The sequence below is a fragment of the Nicotiana tomentosiformis genome, chromosome 12 (assembly GCF_000390325.3).
Source record: "Nicotiana tomentosiformis chromosome 12, ASM39032v3, whole genome shotgun sequence".
Lineage (NCBI taxonomy): Eukaryota > Viridiplantae > Streptophyta > Magnoliopsida > Solanales > Solanaceae > Nicotiana > Nicotiana tomentosiformis.
This window is the reverse complement of record NC_090823.1, coordinates 15823862-15846511: the sequence shown is the minus strand read 5'-3', so window position 1 is coordinate 15846511 and position 22650 is coordinate 15823862. Positions and strand designations below refer to the sequence as shown.

Below are 22650 nucleotides of genomic sequence, written 5' to 3'. Positions count from 1 at the left end.
TACCTCTTATTTCTAGCTCCATAGAAGATTGTTTTTAGGATCATATAGAAAAACCACCTCAAAATTAATGTATTTCTTGCATTGTAGTACAGACTCATAAGCATTTACTACCTCCTATTTTCCCTTTTAATGATTAAACTATTGTTCAATTTTATACACAGGTGACCCGTATTAACTATGGTGGATTTGCCATTGGATTAGGAGTTAATCATACAATGATGGACGCCTATGGCTTTAAATTGTTTCTAAATATACTAAGTGAATTTATCCATTTAAATGCTAGGTCATTGCCATGCATTACATGCACACACATAACACAATGAATATGATGAGAAAGTCGAGCCCACAAATGCATGGATATGCATGGAAGACAGGTTGATCCAGTGCTCATTTTTATTTTTATTTGCAAATAAACAGATGAAAGCCAGTAGATCAATTATGTTGGGCTAAACTAGCTCGAATACAGTCTTAACATGGTATGATATTGTCCGTTTTAGGCCAAGCCCAAATGGTTTTTTTCAAAAGCCCTCACACCATTTAGAGATCTCACACATTATACGTAGACTCTCAATCTTTTCAGCTACCAATATGGGACTTTGTTCGCACACCCAATAAATTAAAACCAGGCCATGATTCAATTGGAAGATTCGAGTTATTAACTGCGTTTCTATGGAAATATCGTACGATTGCACTTGATATACACCCCGAAGTTGATTTTGGATGGGGAAAGCCTATTTTAGGTAGGGCTGCTAGTGCTCTCTCTTTTATTACTCCTTGTTTTGTGCCATTCAACAAGTAACAGTGGAGAGAAAGGTATTGTAGTAGCTATAAACTTGCCTCCACAAGCCATGGAAAAATTTCAAGATGTTATCCAGAATATGACTAGTAAAAGTGTAGAAACCATCCAACTAAAATCAAAGATCTAGCTAGCCTGTCTGGTATTATTAAGATAATGACATATGTATTTGAATACACATCTCATCATTATGATTTTGTTTCTATATTTTGAATAGTAAATAATTAAGATTGTCTGTTTGCTTAATATTTGAATTTATATTATTTTATTAATTTAAAAAACTAAGATTAATAAATATAAATTTCAAATAAATAAGAATTGAATATTATATACTACAGAAAATTTTAATTTACATGGTGTTACAGAACTGTTTGTTCAATCAAACATATACTAAAAGCTAGTGGCGGTGTCAATGACTGCAAGTTAATGCTCCCCTTCGCTATTTACAAATTCTTATTAGGGCTGCAGAATTTCACTTCCTCGTATCTCCGCTGCATAAAAACACACAACCAACCCCTCTTTACATCAAATAGAATCCACCGCCCCAAAACCACTACAAACTAAATACAGATGGCGCGGCTTCTAGGAATCCCGGGTTAAATGGAATAGGAGAGGTTATAAGATCCTCTGATGGGAACTGGATATTAGGTTTTTCAAGACATATAGCTTTTGGCACTAGCATACAAATGGAGTTAACAGCTTTAATTTGCTATATGGATTACGCTTATCGTTATAATATGGTTACTACCCATTGGAGATTAATCTTGATGCAAAGGAGGTAATCACATTACTGCATACAAATAATCTTCACTACACTAACTTGATCAATGACTACAGGTTACTGCTCCGGCAGCGATCCTCTCATCCAGCATACATACAACAACAACAACAACAACCCAGTATAATCCCACTAGTGGGATTTGGGAAGGGTAGTTTGTACGCAGACCTTACCCCTACCCTGGGGTAGAGGCTTTTTCCGATAGACCCTCAGCTCCCTCCCTCCAAGAACTCCCCACCTTGCTCTTGGGGTGACTCGAACTCACGACCTCTTAATTGGAAGTGGAGGGTGCTTACCACTAGAGCAACCCACTCTTGTCATATTAAAATATGGTAGCCGATGGCCTAGCGAAGTATGGTACAAAGTTATCCTGTAACAACAGTCTACAACTTTTTGATACAACACCGCCTTTTGTCTACAATGACTTCCAGTCGGACAAAGCAGGAGTGGAGAGACGAAGACTTGTGAACTCTTGCGTTTTTTATATACTCCCTAATCCCCCAGCTGTAAATTCATCCCGAAATATGATCTCTGTCACTCCCTCTTGTAGCACTACAGATGGTTTTTGTCATGATCCTTCTATGGATCCTACTTTTGCAGTAGTAAGTAGTTTTAGTACTGATCCATATGGATCATAGTTCAGTAGTTGCTAATCATGTAACATCAGCCACCCTTGGTGCCTGGCCGGTGCATCTTGCCCCCTGTATTTTTTGCAAATCAGTAAGGAAGCTAAGTAATATTTTATGACCCAAAAAAAAAAACTAGCCGTGGCATATGGTTCTCTTGACCCCATGTATTGTGGCAATCGGGCGATTATTCAGTATTTTCAATGTGGTGCTTAAGTTTATGTGTAAATATATACTAAAACTCTAATAAATAGTAAATATAAACCCTTAATTTTAAATATATAATAAGTTAAATACTAAAAATTAAACCCATAAAACTTAAAATTGAGCCAACAGATCTCTGTGCAAAAAAGTAATGTGCGTTTTACTGGACAATGCGCAGTATGCACGCCCAGATGGTCCCGTGCGCGCCGCGTACTTGTGGCAGTGCTATTTCCATGATGCGGATCCAGGTGCGCAGTTGGGCCTTGAAGTATGTGGGAGTGCACCCGGGGGGTCATTTTTAAAGCCCTACTTCGTCCCCCACACCCCAAAACACAAAAACTTGCTCTAGAAAGGGAAGCTCTCAAGAACCTAACTCCTCAAAGGTCCCTCTACCATCCAATGTAAGTTCTAATGGTATTTTTAAATTAATTTCAATTCTCCAATACCTTATTAATATGGGTAAACCCTCCAAATCAATAGATATTTGATCGAGACATCATTGATGAGAGAAGAAACTTTAGAACTCAAATTCAAGAGGATTGAATGTCAAAAGATAATATCTTCACCCTTTAATTGATTATAGCATTGGATTAATGATTATAAACTCTAAGTTCATGAGATATGAGTTGATGAGTTTGATAGAAAAGCATGAACGGTTATAGATTTAGGTTGTTGGTTGTTGATTATTGATTAAGGGTATTGTTTATCTTATGGGTGATGAAGAATGATGTTGATAATAACAATTTGAGATTTTAGAATTTATCTTGGAGCAAGAGAATGGGTTGTTGGGTGTAGAAACATCATTAATGAGGGTTATGAGGCTTTACGCCCATAAAGTGTTTGATGAAATGTCTCTGTGACCAAAACATGAGTATTATTGCTAATATGGAATTCCTTTGACTTGTATTGATATAGATTAAAGTTGATAGGGTTGGCGAATGTTATATTATGCTCAAGAGCAGGAAGTCAAGGTATGTGAGGCTAACTCTCTATGTTTGGGAATATTAATGATTCTCCCTACACTACATTTTTTTTACGACGTTACTAATTGCCTCAGAAATGTCGTTAAGCCTAGTTCCTTGAATAGTTGTAGAACTTCTATTCTCTAGCTTCATAATTTGTTCATGACTTTCATTCTGAACGTTGTGAGCTCAGTGCGTAATTAATATAGGCTTGTGTTCAATTCCCGCGAGTCTCAGTCTAGATTACCAACATGTCATAAATAGTTGAAGTACAAGTTCTCATAATCAGTTCATGAATACATGTCTTAGTTTAGTTTTATTCAGCATTCAAGTATCATGTAACTCAATATGGTTCAGTATTTCAGTATCATGTATTACAGTACAATTCTCAGTTCCTGTTTTTAAATCCCTGGATATTGAACACTTGTATTTCGGTCTCAGGCCGCAGTTTATGCTTTATGCGTGTTTGGGTCTGAGGCCGCAGTTTATGCTTTATGCATGTTTGGACTTGAGGTCGCAATTAATGATTTATGCATCTTTGGTCCTGAGGCCACAGTTATGTATAAGTATACTTGGGCCCGAGGCCGCAGTTTGTGCATATATATATTGGGCTTGAGGCCCAAGTTTTTCTATTCAGATAAACAGGTTGTTCATCATTCAGAAGAGGGAGTATTCATATCCTTACTTCCTTTATCAGTTATCAGTTATCATTTTCAGTTTTAGTTTCAACAGTTATCATTTCAGTTATCAATTATAAATTCTCAATTATCATCTCAGTATCAGTTTCACCATTTATATTCTTTCTTTCAGTTGCTTTACATACCAGTGCAATTCAAATGTACTGACGTCCCTTTTTCCCGGGGTCTGCATCTCACGATGCAGGTAATGATTTGCAGGTTGATGATTCAGAGCGCTAGAATCCTCGTACCAGCTATTTGGTAAACCTAGTTCTTTCGGGGCATTACCATTACGTTACATTCTTTATGTATTTACAGGCAGTCAGTGTTTTCAGTACTTCATTAGAGGCTTCATAGATTAGAGTAACAGTTAGATAGAGTCGTAGGCTTTTCATGTTAAGCAATGTTTGCTACAGATATTTTTCAGAAGTATATTAGTGTTTCCGCACCTGATTTTTATCATTCAGACTTTCAGTATATCAACACGTGTTAGCTTATCTTCCGCATTCAATATGTTATGATACCACATGTTGATTCAGTGAGCAGTTGGTTCACTCGGTCGCATGTAGTCAGGCACCGGGTGTCGTGTTACGTCCAGACCCAGGTTCGGGGTATGACAAAGATTGGTATCAAAGCGCCAGGTTCAAGAGTCCTAGGGAGTCTATGAAGCCGTGTCCAGTGGAGTTTCATTTATATCTGTGTGCCGACTACTCATATTAACAGTTAACTACCAAAGCATTCAGGATTTTCTCATTTCTTTCTACTCTAGATCGTGCCATAAAGCATAGAGTAATAGGTACCCTTATCTTCCTATCGAATTCCAGGCGTATCGAATGCCCAAGCGACGGGCAAGAAAAAAAAAACCAAGGTTCTAGAAAGGATGATTGCTCATTGGGGTATAACGGGCAAGGTTGGTAACAAATGAGACTTGAGAGGATGTTGAAAGTGGGATGCAATGGATAGTAGTACATATTAGAGCATAACCTAATAAAAAAGTGCAAAAGCAGTTATCATGTTTTATGGTTATAAGTTTATCTCAATTACCAGCTATACGGTCTTTCAGCTAGCAAGTTTATGGTTATTCAGTATGCTAATATTCGGTTATTTAGTTCCAGATCTCCAATTTTCAATGTGTCCAAATTCTGGTGACTTGTGAGTATATAGTGATGCCTATGGGTGCTAAAGTAAAATGTAAGTAATAGTGGTTATAGAAAAATCTTTGCATGTTTTAGGTCTGGATTAAGACCCAAGACTCACCGGATGGTGTAGAAAGTGATTTATCAGATGATGGTACACTCTAAAGGATAAGTTTGTACATGGTAGTGTATTTGTATATGTTTTACCTCCCAGAACAAATTCATTTAATTCTTGAAAATGGAGCCACATATTGAATGATAATAGTTTAGATGTCAGACCCCATAGTGTAACATGTTAAGAATTAAACCGTAGCGGGCACAAAATTAGTCATTACAGTTTTGGATAGAAAAGAGCCTAAGGAAAAAATACCTAGGAGTTAGAAATGTTTGTTATAACCAAAGATATATTTTCGTACAACTCAGGCATATAACTAGAAGATATGATGTATGAAATGAGAACCAAAAATAGCCAATAGTGATTTTAACAGCCAAGAATGATTTTAAGTTGTTTAGATTATTCAAATCAGAACTAGAAGTACCACGTTAGTAAGTTACTATAAGAAACAACTATTATTGTGAGATAAAAGATATGACAGTTCTCCCTTAGGTTATGTGACTAAGTGTTTACCCTAAATGTTTATCGTCCGATATGATTTTGAAGTATATTAAAAGTTTGGGGTTAGATATTCCAATTTCGTTTAAGACAAATGAACTTTCCCTAAGTATGATCCATGTACACAGTTAAAAAGGATAGTATGTGACCGTAGAATATGGTCGGATGGTGAGGGAAGTTAGAAATAACCTATGCTTCACGTTAGTTATTCAAAGTAGAATAAGAAAACATGATACTAGCAGGTGGTTAGTAAAAGAATAGTAAGTAAGTTTTGAATAGATACAGTAAATTAGCAATTTCAACAGAGCTAGAAGAGGTAAGATTTGATTCACTTAGCCAGGTTAACTCTAGTGACGTAGATGACAGTTTGAAATATCGAACGTGTGTTAGAACCCAAAGATTTTAAGTTAAACTCGAAGTACAGTGACAATGGAAGAAAGAAAAATCAGCTAGCAGTAAGAGTACAAACTACAAAAGAATAGCCTTCAAGAGTTATCGAAAAGAGGTTTACCCAAGATTGATAGAGTGAGAAGAGTTAAATCATCAAGATTGTGTTTGATAGTTGTGAATATATTAGCCTTCCATTTATATAAGTAATTTAGTTTTTCCTAGTAAGAAAGATTGATTAGAAGCAAGTCTGAAGATGAGTCGTCATTGACGTAAAATGCAAAGAATTTCAAAAGATAAGGAAAGTTGTTTGGATCCCAACATAAGAGAAGGATCCGCAAGTACAAGACCTTAACCTTTGTTCTAAGGGGGAGAGGTGAAAATTGTTAGCAAGTCCAAATGGAGATTTGAAACCCGCATGGTTAGCATGTGATATAAAAACTATAAAATCATGCTCAGTTATGTATCACGAGGGTAATTCCATATGCTATTGCACGAGATTTTAATCTTCGGAGTACTAGTCAAAGATTTAGCTCACAATAATTTTATAAGTATTTTCAGGAAGTACCTTAAAAATATAATCAAGTATGGGAAGTATAGCTCACGGTTTATGCAGACAAGAGAACTGTGGTGAAAGAAGTTCACCACGTAGCCAAGCAAGGAGTTCTACTTTCGGACTCTGAAGATGGTAAAGTTGTTGTCCAGAACAGGACTTGTTCCTCCTTAGTAGCCAAAGTGAAAGAGAAATAGTCTGATGATCCCTACTTGTTGCAGCTGAAAGAGGGGAGTTACAAGCATAAGACGATGACTTTTGAACAAGGGGGAGATGATGATACCTTGAGGTACCAAGGCAGACTAGCGTTTTAGACATAGATGGGCTCAAAGAGCGGATTATGTCTGAAGCCCAAAATTTCAGGTATTCTATCCATCCAGGTTCCCCAAATATGTATCATGCTCAAGGAGATTTATTGGTTGAACAACATGAAAAAGAACGTCGCGTACTTTGTGGCCAAGTGTCCAAATTATCAGCAAGTGAAAGTCGAGTAGTAGAAAGCCCGGTATTTTACCACAGTTTACACATATTCATGAGTGGAGATGGTAAATATAGATTTTATAACATGATTGCATCGCTCATTTTGAAAGCATGCTCCAATTGGGATGATCACAAACCTCTCATTGAGTTTGCTTATAATAACTGCTACTAATCTAGTATCAAGATGGCATCGTGCGAGACTTTGTATAGGCAAAGATGTAGGTCGCCAATCAGTTGGTCGACATTGGTGAAGCGGAGTTGTTGGGACCATATTTAGTCTAACAGGCTATGGAGAAAGTCAAGTTGATTCAAGAGCATTTGAAGACGGCTCAGAGCCATCAAAAGCCCTATTCGGACGTGTAGCGTAGAGACTTAGAGTTCCAAGTTGATGATTGGGTGTTTTTGAAAGTTTCGCCTATGAAAGGCGTTATGAGATTTGGGAAGAAGGGGAAGCTTAGTTCCCGCTATATTGGGCCATATAGAATCCCGCAAAAGATCGGATAAATAGCTTATGAGTTGGAGTTGCCACTAGAATTAGCGGTTGTACACCCAGTACTTCACGTGTCATGTTATGACATTCAAGTTTTCAATACTTAAATACTCATGTCAATCCAATACCCCAGATATTCATGCCAGCTTAGTACTCAAATATTGATGTCAGTTCAATACTCAAATATTCATGCCAGTTCAATATTCATATATCCATGTTAATTCAGTATTCACGTATCCATGGCAGACCAGTATTCACGTATATATTTTATGTTATGCACTTTATGATGCCCTGTGAGGCTTGTGTTATGCTATGATAGTTGGTGGGTGTTTTGGAGAAATGTTGAAGGTAACTAACCTTTTCATTCAGACCTTATATTATAATCTCCATGTCTTTCAGTATTCAATCAGTTCAGTATTCAGTTGTCATTCAATTCAGTATCTCATCAGTTCGGTAATCAGGTATTCGTTGAGTTTAGTATGCAAGTGTTCATGAAAGTTCAGTGTTCACATATTTCCACCAGACCCGTTTGAGGTCCAAAGTTAGCCGAAGTTACAGTCAGGACAATCATTCGAGGACGAATAATCCTAAGAGGGAGATAATGTAACACTTCGTAAATTCGGACTAGGTGTGAACATGCTAAATGAGTATTAATATGATATTTTAAACATGTAAAGTCCTATCGGGATGAGTATGGGTGAAAATAGTTATTTTGGAATCAAGGCGGAGAGTGAGGTACATAAGATCCGATGAAATCGACTAAGTTTATGGAAGGTCAGACTTCCATCAGGATTTCGTGCAAATCGGTAGTGAATTTGGGAAACGACAAAATACTAAAGTTGTAGCCCTTTGAAATATATTTCCAACGATATATTGTGGAGTCTGAAAGGATACCTGTGCAAAAAGTAATGTTCATTTTACTGGACAATGCACAGTATGCGTGCCCAGATGGTCTCGTGCACGGCCGCACACTTGTGGCAATGCTACTGCCTTGCTGCCCGTCCAGGTGCGCGGATGGGCCTTCAGGTGCATGGGAGCTCACCCGAGGGATCATTTTTAAAGCCCTACTTCGTCCCCCACACCCTAAAACACAAAAACTTGCTCTAGAAAGGGAAGCTCTCAATAACCTTTATTTCTTTCCGAACCTATAAATTCTCAATTATCAAATCAGTATCAGTTTCACCATTTATATTTCTTTATTTCAGTTTCTTTACATACAAGTGCAATTTAAATGTACTGACGCCCCATTTTCCTGGGGCTTGCATCTCACGATGCAGGTAATGATTAACAGGTTTGACGATTCATAGCGCTAGGATCCTCGTACCAGCTATTTAGAGAACCCCAGTTCTTTCGGGGCATTACCACTACGTTACAGTCTTTATGTATTTACAGACAGTCAGCGTTTTCAGTATTTTATTAGAGGCTTCATAGACTAGAGTAATAGTTAGATAAAGTTGCAGGCTTTTCATGTTAAGCAATATTTGCTACAAATATATTTCAGAATTATATTAGTGTTTCCGCACCTGATTTATATCATTAAGGCTTTCAGTATATCAGCATGTGTTAGCTTATCTTCCGCATTCAATATGTTATGATACCACATGTTGATTCAGTCAGCAGTTGGTTCGCTCGGTCACATGTAGTCAGGCACCGGGTGTCGTGTTACGTCCAGGCCCAGATTCGGGGCGTGAAAATATAGTTGGAGTTGGCCCATGTATGCCCGAATCGGATCTCTTCTTATGAGCATCTGGTAATCAGTGATGAAGCCAAGAGTTTATATAAAGAGATTCAAAAAAATGCTAGGATATTATAACTCGATTTGAATCTATGGCCTAAAGTAACTTTTGAACTCCCTTTATCATTACATTCTGATTTTTTTTTATGTCAAGGAGATCCAACAACTTGCATATAATCTAAAAAAAAATGTTTTACCTTATTTACATAAGGTAACTTTTCAAAGAAGGAGACTCCGGTAATAATTTAATTGAATCTTCTGCATTAAAATATCAAAGAGAGCCGTGTAGAAAAGTGAAGTTATTACTTGGAGGAACTGAAGCTTCTGAACCGAATGTACTCGTCGTCATTTAGTTTTTGCCAGACTAATTGACATAGAATCTTTAAGTTTTTTTAATAAATTTTATATATTTAAAAATTATATAGAAAGTATTATTTCCTTTGCTTCAATTTATGTGGCGGTTTTGACTTGATCGGCATGAAGTTTAAGAAAGAAATGAATATTTTTGAAAACTGTTTTTAAATAAAGAAAGATGACATTCTTTTTTTGATTGACTAAAAGGAATGAGTGTTACATAAATTGAGACGGATGGGATATAAATCATAATAATTAACAATTTAAAATATTTAAAAGATATGTAAAAAAATCGTGGTGCCATATAAATTGGGATAGAGGGAATACTATTAATTATGTCGCACGTATATATTATATATAAGTAAATTGTACATTTTGCAAAACTAGAAGTGACGAGTAGATTCTTGCAACAAGGATCATTGTCCAATCTCTTAAAATCTAGTCATTTTAACATGCAAGTTGAATGAATGTTAATAGATAAACTCACAGGAGCTTAGTTGTATTATAGAGTCATAATTGTTTATAGATAAATTGTACATTTAGCAAAACTTGAAATGATCAATAGATTCTTTCAACAAGGATCATTGTCCAGTGTTTTAAAATCTAGTCATTATAATTACATGCAAATTGAATTTATCGATAAACTCAGGAGTATTATTGTATTATAGAGTCATACACTTGTTATAAATAAAATATACATTTTGCAAAACTTGAAATGACCAATAAATTCTTTCAACAAGGATCATTGTCCAATCTTTTAAAATCTAGTTATTATTACATGCAAATTGAATGTTATAGATAAACTTACATGAGTATTATAGTATTGTAGAAACTTGTTACAGATAAATTATACGTTTTTCTAAACTTGAAGCGAGGAATAGATTGTTGAAAATATATTTCGTGCACGGATCAATGTCCAATCTTCTAAAATTTACTTACTATAACATGCAAATTGAATGGGAGCAGGTCACTATCATTTGACTGGGGCTAAGTTCATTGAATGCAAATTAAATTACGTTAATTAGAATAGTAATGTGTTTCTAAAGCCATGCATGTACGTAATGCTGGTCCTGGACCACTTAAGAATAGGTGTCCCAAATTAACCTAAATTTTTATAATACTTATGCAAAGTTGAGCGACTTTTTGATTATTAAAAATTGTGTAGTGACTTTGGATGATACTTTAACAAAGTTGGGTGACTTGTTGATAATAAATTAGTTTAGTGATTTTAGTGCAATGAAGTAGAGTTGAATGACCATCTATAAGATTACTTCGATATTTTTCTGGCCAATAATCGTCATGTAGGACACAAATGGACATCGACCCTAACTCAATCACAAAACTAGCTCATGAAATGAGGTTGCCCAAGACCATATAAAGAGACCACGAAACCCTCATCCCACCGATGTGGGACTCAATACTCTCCCTCACGTCCAAGCCTGCTTTGGAGCATGGACAACATAAATGGGGACCCAACATCGGTAACAATAAAGTGGGATGAACCTAACTCTGATACCATAATAAGAATGGACCTCGGACCTAACTAAACCCCGAAATCTAACGCATGAAGTGAGGATTGCCCAAGATCATATAAAAATACTACGAAACCCTCGTCCCATCAATATGGGATCCAACATACTCGTTTCTTGTTGCTAAATGGCACTATAAATCTAACTCAAATGCTTACCAAAAGTACACACTCCTATTAGTTAAGATTTATATTTCAAAATCCGTACTTATGTGATACTCATTCCTTTATCGAACGACACGTTTGACACACACTATGGCATTTTCAATAACACATCACAAGCCAAAATTAGTAGTTCCAGCAAAAGTAACACCTCGTGAGACAAAACATCTATCTGATATAGATGATCAAGGAAGTACTCATTTCCAAATGCCCACAATAATGTTTTACAAATATAATTCTTCAATGGAAGGGAAAGATCCTGCAAAATTTATCAAAAATGGACTGTCAAAAACCCTAGTATTTTACTATCCATTAGCTGGTAGGATTTTTGAAGGGCCAAATAAGAAGCTTTTGGTAAATTGCAATGGTGAAGGAATCTTGTTTGTTGAAGCTGATGCTAATATAGAGCTTGACAAGTTAGGAAACTCAATTAAACCACCATGTACATACTTGGATTTAGTGATTCACAATGTTCCTGGTTCGGATGGAATCATTGGTTGTCCTCTTTTGTTAATTCAGGTAAACAATCAATAATCTCCTTTATGTTTTTTTTTTCTTTCAAAAATTCCATTATATAGGGGTTGAAATTCGAGACATGTTGAAGAGGTATTTATATGTTATGCCACTTAACGTTGATATACTGATAGTGTAAAAAAATTTACAAGAGATGCAACTTTTTTTATTTTTAGGTTTCTGATCCTACTGTTTATAAACGATTACCTATAGTTATCTTTTAGTTGACCTTATATTCGTGAATCCTTAATAATATCGTAAGGCACAAAGAAGATGAATAAGGAAATAAACTTAAGAGCACACTTAGATCATAGGAAAGCTCCAGTCTTAGCAATACAAGATAACAAAATGGGGTGTTTATAGGTGTTAAGAAATTCTTTTGGTATGGATTCAATACTAGTAAATGGTTTCACAAACATCTGAAGTTAGCCACTATGAAAAACACAAAAGACAACTAGAATAATCCAAAAGATCATGTATCTATTATCTAACTAAAAAGGCATATAAACCAAGACACTTAAATATTTAACTTTACTATTTCCAACATACCTGATAATATAACAATTCTTTTACACTAGCCGAAGTTAAATTATTAAACTTATATTACCTTTTACATGTAGGTTACCCGTTTTAGCTGTGGCGGATTTGCTGTTGGAATCAGACTTAATCACACTATGATGGATGCCTATGGCTTAAAAAATTTTCTAAATGCATTAAGTGAATTAATTCAAGGAGCTTCTACACCTACAATATTACCTGTATGGGAAAGAGAACTCCTAAATGCAAGATCACTACCATGCATTACATGTACTCACCCTGAGTATGATGAGCAAATTGAATCAAAAAATGCATGGAAATTTTTAGAAGACAAGTTGGTCCAAAAATCATTTTTCTTTGGAAATAAAGAGATGGAAGCCATTAAAAATCAAGTTTTTCCAAACCATAGTGAAAGCACAAAATTCGAGTTATTAGTGGCATTTTTATGGAAATATCGTACAATTGCTCTGGGCCTGCGCCCTGAAGAGATTGTTCGTTTGACATATATTGTTAATGTACGTGGAAAATCACTAAAATTTGAACTACCACGTGGATATTATGGTAATGCATTCGTCGCTCCAGCCATTGTATCAAAAGTAGGATTGTTATGTTCAAGTTCATTATCATATGCAGTTGAATTGGTTAAGAAAGTTAAAGATCATATGAATGAAGAGTACATTAGATCAGTGGCAGATCTTATGGTGATTAAAGGGAGACCAGAGTTGTCAAAATCTTGGAATTTTATTGTCTCAGATAATAGATCTGTTAGATTTGATGAAGTTGATTTTGGATGGGGAAAGCCTATTTTTGGAGGGGTTCCAAAAGCTATATCTTTCATTAGTTTTTGTGTGCCTGTTAAAAATGACAAGGGAGAAAAAGGTATTCTCATTGCTATAAGTTTGCCTCCACTGGCCATGGAAAAATTTCAAGAGGCTGTCTACAACATGACTTTCAAAGATGTGGAAGGTGTCAACATAATTTCAAAGATTTAAGGTTTTTTTCTCCCTTTCCACCTCAATACATGTTTTGAGAGAGACTAAATCAGAATTATGGAGTGTATGTACAATATATCTTGCTTTATGATGTTGAATAGTTTGTACTTTGTAATATTGAAGTGAAATTAATAAAGAGAGTTTATCAACAACAGTCCCACATTGGAAGTGTAATTGTAAAAGTAATTCTAATCATTAAATGAAAGTAATTCTTGTCATTAAATTATAACATAATCTACTGGAAGAGTAACTCTCCTAGTACTTGTTTTTAGTAAGAGGGGAAATTCGCAGCCGCCCTTCGGGTGAGCACCCTGCGGTAAACCGCACTGCAAGCCGCACTAGGCAAGCCCTGTGCGACAGGCTCAACCCGAAAGGCATTGAGGGGGGAATTGATCCCAGGATTGTCATCCGTATGAATGACCGCCCTCCAAACTAACTGGGCAACCCGAAGGGTTACTCTCCTAGTACTTGTCTATCCTTTTTCCTATAGAAAGTACTTGTACTGTACACCATTGTATAAAACTAGGCTGTGTTCCATCCCTTGTGGTTGTCTCCTGAAATTGATTTTTTCCTACGGTATTCGCAATAGAGAAAATTCGGACCTTCCTCGTCAAAATAAATTTTAATCGAAACGCCACAAAATGGCTTATTTTCTAAAAAGCATTTTTCCCAAGAATATTTTCCATTAGAGCATAACAAACACACTTCACTTTTGATGTAACATGGTCATTTAAGCCAAGCATGATTCTACCGTTTCAACCGGAAAAAGAAAAAAAGAAGAGAACTACTTGTTCCTCTTCAACTTACAACTAACCATAATAGAAATGGTGACTCGTGATGCGAATAGAATTGTACTTACCAAAGAAAGTGTAATTTTAAAATAAAAAATTAGCTGAATTCCATTTACAGTTACATGAACAGACCAAATAAATTTGGATAGTACAGAGAATGGAAGTCATGAAGTTGATAAAAGATCCTCTTCACTTCAATAAAGATTCTATATATACCAACTTAAGATTCCACATTGTTGATGATTTCTCCTGAAAATAGAAACAAGAATGCATAGAAGTTAGTCAGAGTTATAGGGATCTACTACATCTCAAAGAACTCGAACATTATGCAGATGAACGTATTTGGTGAGATTGATCGCTCTTTCCTTTAAGCTACCCACAATGGCATGTAACCAAGAGGTTTAACCTCTTTTCTGGTCAAGTATGGTTAAGAAATGTAAGTGAATATATTATTCCGGTTTACACATCAAAACTTTGTGTTCGTTACTTCTGAAAATCAAAACGACGAAGTTCATATTCTTCAGAACTACTTGAATTAGATGTAGTATATTTGGCAGACCAAAAAGATAAGGTAATAATATTGACAATCAGAAAACTATACCATGCATGGATTTGATAAAGTAGTCCAGTTCTGAGATGCATATTGCACTCTGAACCAAAGGCAATGGTTGTTGAAATGCCAAAAAGGTGAAAAGGTGATGATCAGGATCATTTCTAGGCTTTGCAGTCTCAACCAGCTTCATTAATCCTTCTCTATCATAGCATGGAAATGCGTTCTGACCAGCAACAGGAAGCGCCTTATCCCATGCTGAATTCAGTATCTGCAGAAATGGAAAGGCGTTCAAGAGGTAGGAAAAGAAAAAACAAACTCGTGCTATCGGAAAGATATATGTCCCAAGGTTTGCACGGGTGCATGTGGAGGTCGAAATGACTTTCATCTTCGAATTGAATTCTTTTATTGCCCTTAAGAGAGTACTCAAATGGATGTTAGAAGTCAATAACCTGCCAACTCAAACCATCTGGATCTGCCAACGGATCATCAGTTTCTGGAACCTGAAATCCTGAGCAGATAAACTTTACTGTCACGGAGTGCTTTTTGAGAACTTCAAACACTGGAGAATAGCCGTCCTGGTTCGTGGGGTTGTAATATCCAGCTGTGACCTCTGCCGCATGGCTGCTCGTTCTGTACCACCAATAAATTGCTGGAATCTGCAGAAAAGGAAACACTCATTTACCAGGAAAAGATACACTTGTATGAATTCAAGTTCTTCATTCAACATACTGTAAATGTTTTATACAAAATTTACTACTTTGTGTCATTTACCTAAGATACTAGTGTCAATGTGCACCAGCTAAGCTCAATTTCACTTATCAGAAGAAACTCAAAAGGGATTATTAATTCCGCTTCATGAGTGCAAAACAAAATTATATTTGACCAAAAACTTTCAAATTTTTGAACTAAATTTTTTTTGCAACTTTTAGTACTCCTGGGCAGCTTTCAAATCTCTAACTTCTTTTATTAAAAAACATAATATTATCTGAAGTAGAGATCGCATTTCAAAAACTGGTCAAATAATTCTAGCCTTTGCCCAGACACCATGCATAGCGGGAGCGCTTAGTGCACCACGCTGACCTTTTAAAGACTATTGATTTGGGATGAAAAGAGCATAAACAAATACCCTTTGAATAATTGAAAATGTATGTATGCCATTTGTGACAAAGAACAAAAGCCCAAATATAGGAAATAAGCAGAACGAGGTCAAAAAAGTATGATGAGCTGAACTAGCCCATATACGTACCTTCACAACAATCTGCACTCCCTCAAAAGCAAGAGTTGCCAGGGAGAGAACATTATCAGCATGATCTATTAAGACCTGCCTATACCAATGGAGGAAAAATCGCCCATAGTAGCTATCATAATCACCTCGTTCACAGAAGAATCCAGTTTCATGTGGCTTGGAATTGTAATAACCAGCGTTATCAGGTCCCTTCGCCCAGAAAGAGTGTCCCCTTGATGTTGCAGCTTTTCGCAGATTCTGCAGAGAATATTTATCGTAGCACTGAAACAGTAAAAGAATAGAAGCCAATTAGAGGATCTATCAGACTGCATAATGGAATTTCACTAAGAAAGCAAGAAGCATTAGTGTATTGATCACGGAGATAATGGGAGAATTAAGGCTGTCCAGGACACAGAATTCTGTGGCATGTCTCACAGGTTCAACCATTGCAGAGATATTAAATTAGAAGCTGAAATAAATTAACCAAATCAAACAAAAAAATCCTTTATTGAACAAACTGATAAATCTAGTTATAAGAGTTCCCACTAATCTTCTAAAGGGTTTTAAATGCATATTCAGGATGTAAATATAGTAGTTATCCAGTTCAAAAGAAAAGCTATTAATCTGTTTTAAGAAACTTTATAAGTTTATCCAGTTCAAAAGAAAAGCTATTAATCTGTTTTAAGAAACTTTATAAGTTTGACAATTTAACTACATTAAAATGATTGACTTGGGTTAACGAAGAACCAATCAGGGTCAGACTCAGACTCCAGCATTTTCAGGCACACCAGGTTTATCAAACAGACCCAGGGAACAAGATCCGATCTTTTTCTAGAGTTATAGTCGGTGAAGACTAAGCAATATGACCAAATCACTTAACAACTTATACATCACAACCTTCCTATAACAAGTACCTGAAACTCACCAATACCAGGATACCTCCACCCCATCCTTTCAGAAAAAGAAGGGTACTTTAGCTCCCCAGACGCTCCAAGTCCAATTTCAACGGCAGAAATTAGACCATCAGCGAACAAGTCATCAAATTCAGTTCGGAAGCTTCTCATCATGTCAAAGTAAACCTGCAAAATTGGATTTTAAACTAGTGATCGAAAAACCAAGGTTTAGTCACAATGTAGAAGATTGCTGTACTTTTTTCTTTTTAGTTTTTGCTTTAATTTCGTCTCATCTTCAACGGAGTCAATCATGTGGAGAAAACACTTTTTATGTAGGAAATGATATATCAATCAGACAGCTATTACGAAAGCCACATTATCTTTCACTTCTAAAACTAGTCTTGTGGAAAGTTCCTTGGAAAATACAAATTATTCATTATTCAGTTGACAATAGGATTTACATGATTGGGTAACATCTACTAGAGAGATATTCCCTTCCCAAGAATCAGGGAATGTTAGCTTTTCTCTCTTGAAAAAATAAAGGAAAACTTAATACCTCGATGGCAGTTCTACCTCTTAATACTCGTTCTTTGTCAATGCCCCAGGATAGGCATTCAGTGTTCCTTCTGCCTTGACGATCAGTAAAGAATATATCCTGATTGTCTTTTCCTATCTCCAGAACCCACTGAGGAAGGGATATGAACATGCCACTGGTATCACTTCCTCCATTTTCATGAAATGCCATAACAACCTTTGTGGATTAAAAAACAAAACTCCATAAAATACTCTATTATTGGAAAATCCATAAATATGTCTAGATAAGCTAGAGCTCCAGAAATGTCTTGATGTGAACATAAAATGCGAACATTTACCAATTCCCCTCAAGGAATGGAGCAAATGACATTCCAGAGTGTAGATGTAATGATGCATCTTAAGAATGGATGGTTTGGAACACACAGCAATGAAAAGAGCAGGAAACACCAGGGTTCCCACAAAAAGATGACTCGTTTAAAACTTGTTAGGGGTACCGAGGCATCAATATGAGTATAATATGTGTATGAGTGTTCTTATACCTGCAATTTCAATTTGAAATCTTGGATTATGTTGAACAATTCCCTGTAGCCAGACCACTCGTATTTCTGAGGTACCCAGCTTTCAACGATGCCCCACCAGCAATTTACCACAACTCCATCGATTTTTAAAGACTTAAGCTGCTGCAGCTCCTGTTTAACACTATCAGGATCCATCAACTGGCAGAAATTGTTGATTAGACCACTCTGCCAAAAACAAAGCCATGACTTAGATGGATAATTAGAAAGTCGAATATGTGAACACATGATGCTGCATAGTGGCAACTAGATGATAAATAATCAGTTTGTGCTTTCTTTCGAATGTTGAACATGGAAAGGCATTAACAAATGAGAGAAGTAATCTTGAAACTTGGCGCGTCCACCTTATACATGTATGAAGAATAAAAATATTTTAAGGAGAAAGCTGCTTACAGAGAGCATAACAAAAACAGGGACGTATTGAGTTCCTGATAAACCAATTCCATGCTCCCCAGAGTGAAGTTCTTGCATGAGCTGCAACAAGTAACTTGTTAGTTTTCCTTTTCCATTAATCATCCAATGGGAGAACTAATGTAGCCCAACCTCAAATAAAAACTAGCTTACAAACTATACAAGCAACCATGCCGAATCAAGAACAGCTGAGTCTGTCATTTGCTACTATTAGGAGAACTAATGTAGCCCGACCATTAATTAAAAATAGCTTACAAACTGTACGAGCAACTATGTTGAATTAAGACTGTGAGATTTCGAAAGAAGAAAGTCAGCATTAACATCTTCCCATGTAGGAGAAAAGATAAACCACTCTCTCAGATATGTCTGAAGTGGAACAAGCAATTAGTACATCAAATATGCCATCTCACATAGACGCAGCTTAAGTAGCATGAATAAAAGATACAGAGACACAAAAATTTTTGAGAAATAGGGGACATGACAACAACCAGGACAAGAAATTACATCCTTATATATATATATATATATATATATATATATATATATATATATATACCGACGCAGATCGAGGATTTAATCTTTATGGGTTCAACTTCTTAGGTTTTTAGCATTGAACCCATTATATCTTTAAAGTTATGCGTTCTTATCTACTTATTGTTGTAATTTTAGTGGATTTTTACACATTTATTTATACTCCGCATCGGAAGTATTGGGCTCAGATGAACCTGGTACCTTGAAGCTGCATCGACCCCTGACATTATTTATATCTTTAATCTACCCAAAAAATGTAAAACAAAGCACGAGGTACAGATGACCTACTCGATCAATTTCACGGGTTCTTGCATGATGTTTAAGTAGTTCAATATCACTCAGAGAGAGAGAGAGAGAGAGAGAGAGAGAGAGAGAGAGAGAGAGAGAGAGAGAGAGAGAGAGATTAAAAAGCGACTAAAATAGTCCAAAATGCAAAAAAGAAGATAAACCTAATATTAAATAACTCAAATTTAGTAGCAGAGTCTCCTTTTCCCCTTCTGAGTTGGAACTTATCAAATAAGGGGATGGAGGATGCTGTATCTTCAATCTTCCTAAGTTCTCATATATGCCAAAACAACCAATTAGTTTTTTCTTAAGAGTGGTATACGGCACTCTAATGAAAATGGTTAAGACGGTACATACATCAAGATAAGTAATAAACCTCAAAGCAACATTGAAGATTATCCTTAATATACAATATCCTCAGGTTACAAGAACTTGGAATTTACCTGGCCTGCCTCTAAGCATTCTGTAGAATTCATTGTACTGGTACTTGTAAATTTATCAGCCTTCGTGTCACTTTCTGTGACTACAATAGAATCAAAAGATGCTGGCGATAAACTCTCATTGATCCTTGGCACTGATGGCTGACAGTCCATGGATGCTCTTGTTGAACAATTTCTCAAAGAACTACCAGAAACCGGACTCTCAACAGACATCACCTCATAAGGCCCCTGTGCAATTTATTCAGTACTAACGAAAATTAACACATCATATTTGTCGACAAGTTTAAACAGAATATCAAGAAGATATCGCATCCCAATGAGAATAGATGCTATCTTTGCAGCAACAGATGCAGTGCAAGCAAAGTATGAATATCAATTTTTAGTCAATACTATTGCACAATTTTCCCCCTTTAAAAAAAAAAGATGTTATAATCCAAAAACAAATATCAAAAAGGTAGTGTCTGGGTCAGGTTGTGTGCACCTCGATTATTCCCCCAAGTACTGCTACCTCCAAAAACATAGGTATCGGGTAATTCTATCTACCAAGGCTCACGAAGAAATAACCTAATGTGTTTTTTATTCTGCTGGAATTTGAACCCTCATCCCCAGTGGTTTTCAAGCATTTTAATGACTGCTAAGCTACACTTCCCGGGTCAACGTGATTCTCTATCTCATTGAAAAGGTAAAACGGCATTGTTTAATGGCTTAAGTGGAATACCCTCTATACTATGAAATGAATAGAGGTACATAAACACTAAATATTATCAAACGTAAACAATAAAGTCTCAAACTTTGGCAAAAACATTAGTTGAGATTTCAATCTTCATAGCAAAATCACGCTGGTAAGTGTGTAAGATAATAGACCTTGCACGTAACTCAACACAAAAGCTGAGCTCGAGAATAGTTTAACAACAAACAATTCAGATAATTTAACACAATTTAGATAATTTTATAAAAGAACATTGACATTCAGTAAATAAATGAGAGCACTCACCAAACAGGAAGCAGCATTATTATTATTAGGAGGAGGAGGAGATTGTCTATAAGTGGTACCATCAGGTTCAACGGTCCAACCGGCTTGACGAGCAAGTGCAGCGAGTACATCATTCATATCAGCACGAACCGGAAGTGGGAAATTCCCGTACTGACGGAGTCCGGCGAGCATTCGGCTCGTAATTGCTCGACGGTGACGTTCGCGTAGCTTCGTTCGCTCTTTCTCCTTTTCTCTCTCTTTTCTGCTCTTGTTTGTAGCTCCGGCGGCGGCGTTTGTGGCGGCGAAGCCCCGAGGACGGCGAGGTTGGGGTTGAGGAGGGGGATTCGGGTTTGGATCTTCATTCGGGTTGGGGAATTGGGGATCCGGATGTTGGGAATTAGGAATGGAGTGGTGGGGATTGAGATTGTTCATTGTTGCATGTCTTCTTCAATGTGCTCTGTGCTTCAAGTTTTCACACACACACACAGTTCTCTAATGGCTTGGATTTTCTGATTACATAACTAAATATTTTTGTTTTCAGTTTCCCTTTTTCATACTGCTAGTCTTAAGTCTTAACTTAAGATAAATTTTTCGTGTTAACGAAAACAAATTTTTAAAAATAACATAAATATTGTTCAAAAGATGTATTTGCGTAATAACATAAAAATTAATAATTCAAATTCCAAAATGATAAATACTAATCATATAAGGGAGTTAGATCTACTATATCGGTCCTTCCTTCAATTTATTTTCTTACTTACTTCATTGTACAAAAAATTCATAAGAGTAGCGTTGATTGATATGTAAAATATTCATTCAACTTTATCTGAGCATTGCATGTATATTTCGTATTATTTATTACAAGATTTGTGACCAAAAATTAAAAATTCTTTACCCACATTTTACTCATTTTAACGGAACTTCTAAACTGTAACCTTATTCTATTCATACCTAAATAATAATATAGGCATTCGAACTCGATTATTATTAATAATTTTTTTTAATTTTGAGCCCGATCGTTGTCTTATTTTACCTATAATTATTTTTTAAGGTACTTGTTTAGCGGCAAATTACATATATACGTTATTTTCTCTATTTTTATTTCTTTGTATATAATATTGATTAATCTTTTTATCGTTTAAAATAATTTTACATTTTAAAAGATTGTCATTTGAATTTTCTAATATTTAGACAATAAAAATGGACAAAAATTTGAGTATACTTCAAATTCTATGTCCTTTGACCAAAAAGAAAGTATTGATTGCTAAGTCTAAATTCATACCACCTCAATATAATGCTTCCGTATTTTATAACCAAAACTATGTGTTACTGCACCTTTTTTTACGCGCGTTGCCAAAACAATTGAACTACAATTGTTGTGTCCTAATTGAACAATGTTTCGATTTTTTTTACGTCCTAATTGTTAATTATAATTGAACTATAGTTAACAATTTAAATAAGAAAATAACTTATATAAGTAAAAATATATATCTTAATTTTGTATTCCTAAATATTAGGAGCTTCTACATCATTCAAATAAGGAAAGAAAATTTTAGTTGATTTGAAAGTCCTAAAAATTAGGAATATTATTTAATTACGATTTTGTCTAGTATAAAACTTATTTTTAAAGGGTAAAAAAGGCGAACGGCATTTCGATAAGAACCTCCGTACTTTTAATATAGTACTAATTTTAGGATACGCGCAGTGTGTGTACCCTATATCCATGTGTACACAATTATAAAAAATATAATTCCTTGAAAATTGTAAGCACGTAATTTTTTACCTTCACAAATTTTAAAGTTAGTTTTAGTATTTTAATATTTTTAAAATAGTTACTTGAGTTATTATACAATTTTAGTTTATTTTTATTTTAATTTCAAAACATAAATTTTAAAAACACAAAAAATAGTTTCATT

At 35.6% G+C, this 22650-nt stretch overlaps 2 protein-coding genes across 2 annotated transcripts; one reads left to right on the top strand and one right to left on the bottom strand.

The window, feature by feature from the left end:
- The first annotated feature begins 11435 nt into the window (after positions 1-11435).
- On the top strand, positions 11436-13694 carry LOC104087212 (methanol O-anthraniloyltransferase-like). Its single transcript, XM_009591622.4, has 2 exons — positions 11436-12000; positions 12615-13694. The coding sequence occupies exons 1-2, from the start codon at positions 11575-11577 to the stop codon at positions 13521-13523; spliced, it is 1335 nt and encodes a 444-aa protein (XP_009589917.1). The 5' UTR covers positions 11436-11574; the 3' UTR covers positions 13524-13694.
- Positions 13695-14378: 684 nt separating this feature from the next.
- On the bottom strand, positions 14379-21270 carry LOC104087211 (beta-amylase 8). The gene is made up of 10 exons (XM_009591621.4): positions 20756-21270; positions 19765-19989; positions 18488-18568; positions 18059-18262; positions 17542-17736; positions 17007-17171; positions 16114-16374; positions 15317-15523; positions 14916-15135; positions 14379-14563 (listed from the first exon to the last, which is right to left on the bottom strand). The coding sequence occupies exons 1-10, from the start codon at positions 21164-21166 to the stop codon at positions 14535-14537; spliced, it is 1998 nt and encodes a 665-aa protein (XP_009589916.1). The 5' UTR covers positions 21167-21270; the 3' UTR covers positions 14379-14534.
- Between the last annotated feature and the right edge of the window lie 1380 nt (positions 21271-22650).

Bases quoted from the DNA above. Each gene is read 5' to 3' on its own strand.
- LOC104087212 (XM_009591622.4), top strand. From the start codon at position 11,575: ATGGCATTTTCAATAACACATCACAAGCCAAAATTAGTAGTTCCAGCA. The intron at 12,001-12,614 runs GTAAACAATCAA...TTTTACATGTAG, and splicing joins GTCCTCTTTTGTTAATTCAG to GTTACCCGTTTTAGCTGTGG.
- LOC104087211 (XM_009591621.4), bottom strand. From the start codon at position 21,166: ATGAACAATCTCAATCCCCACCACTCCATTCCTAATTCCCAACATCCG. The intron at 19,990-20,755 runs GTGAGTGCTCTC...TAAATTGCACAG, and splicing joins ATAATGCTGCTTCCTGTTTG to GGGCCTTATGAGGTGATGTC. The intron at 14,564-14,915 runs GTATAGTTTTCT...TTCTATTTTCAG, and splicing joins CTTTATCAAATCCATGCATG to GAGAAATCATCAACAATGTG.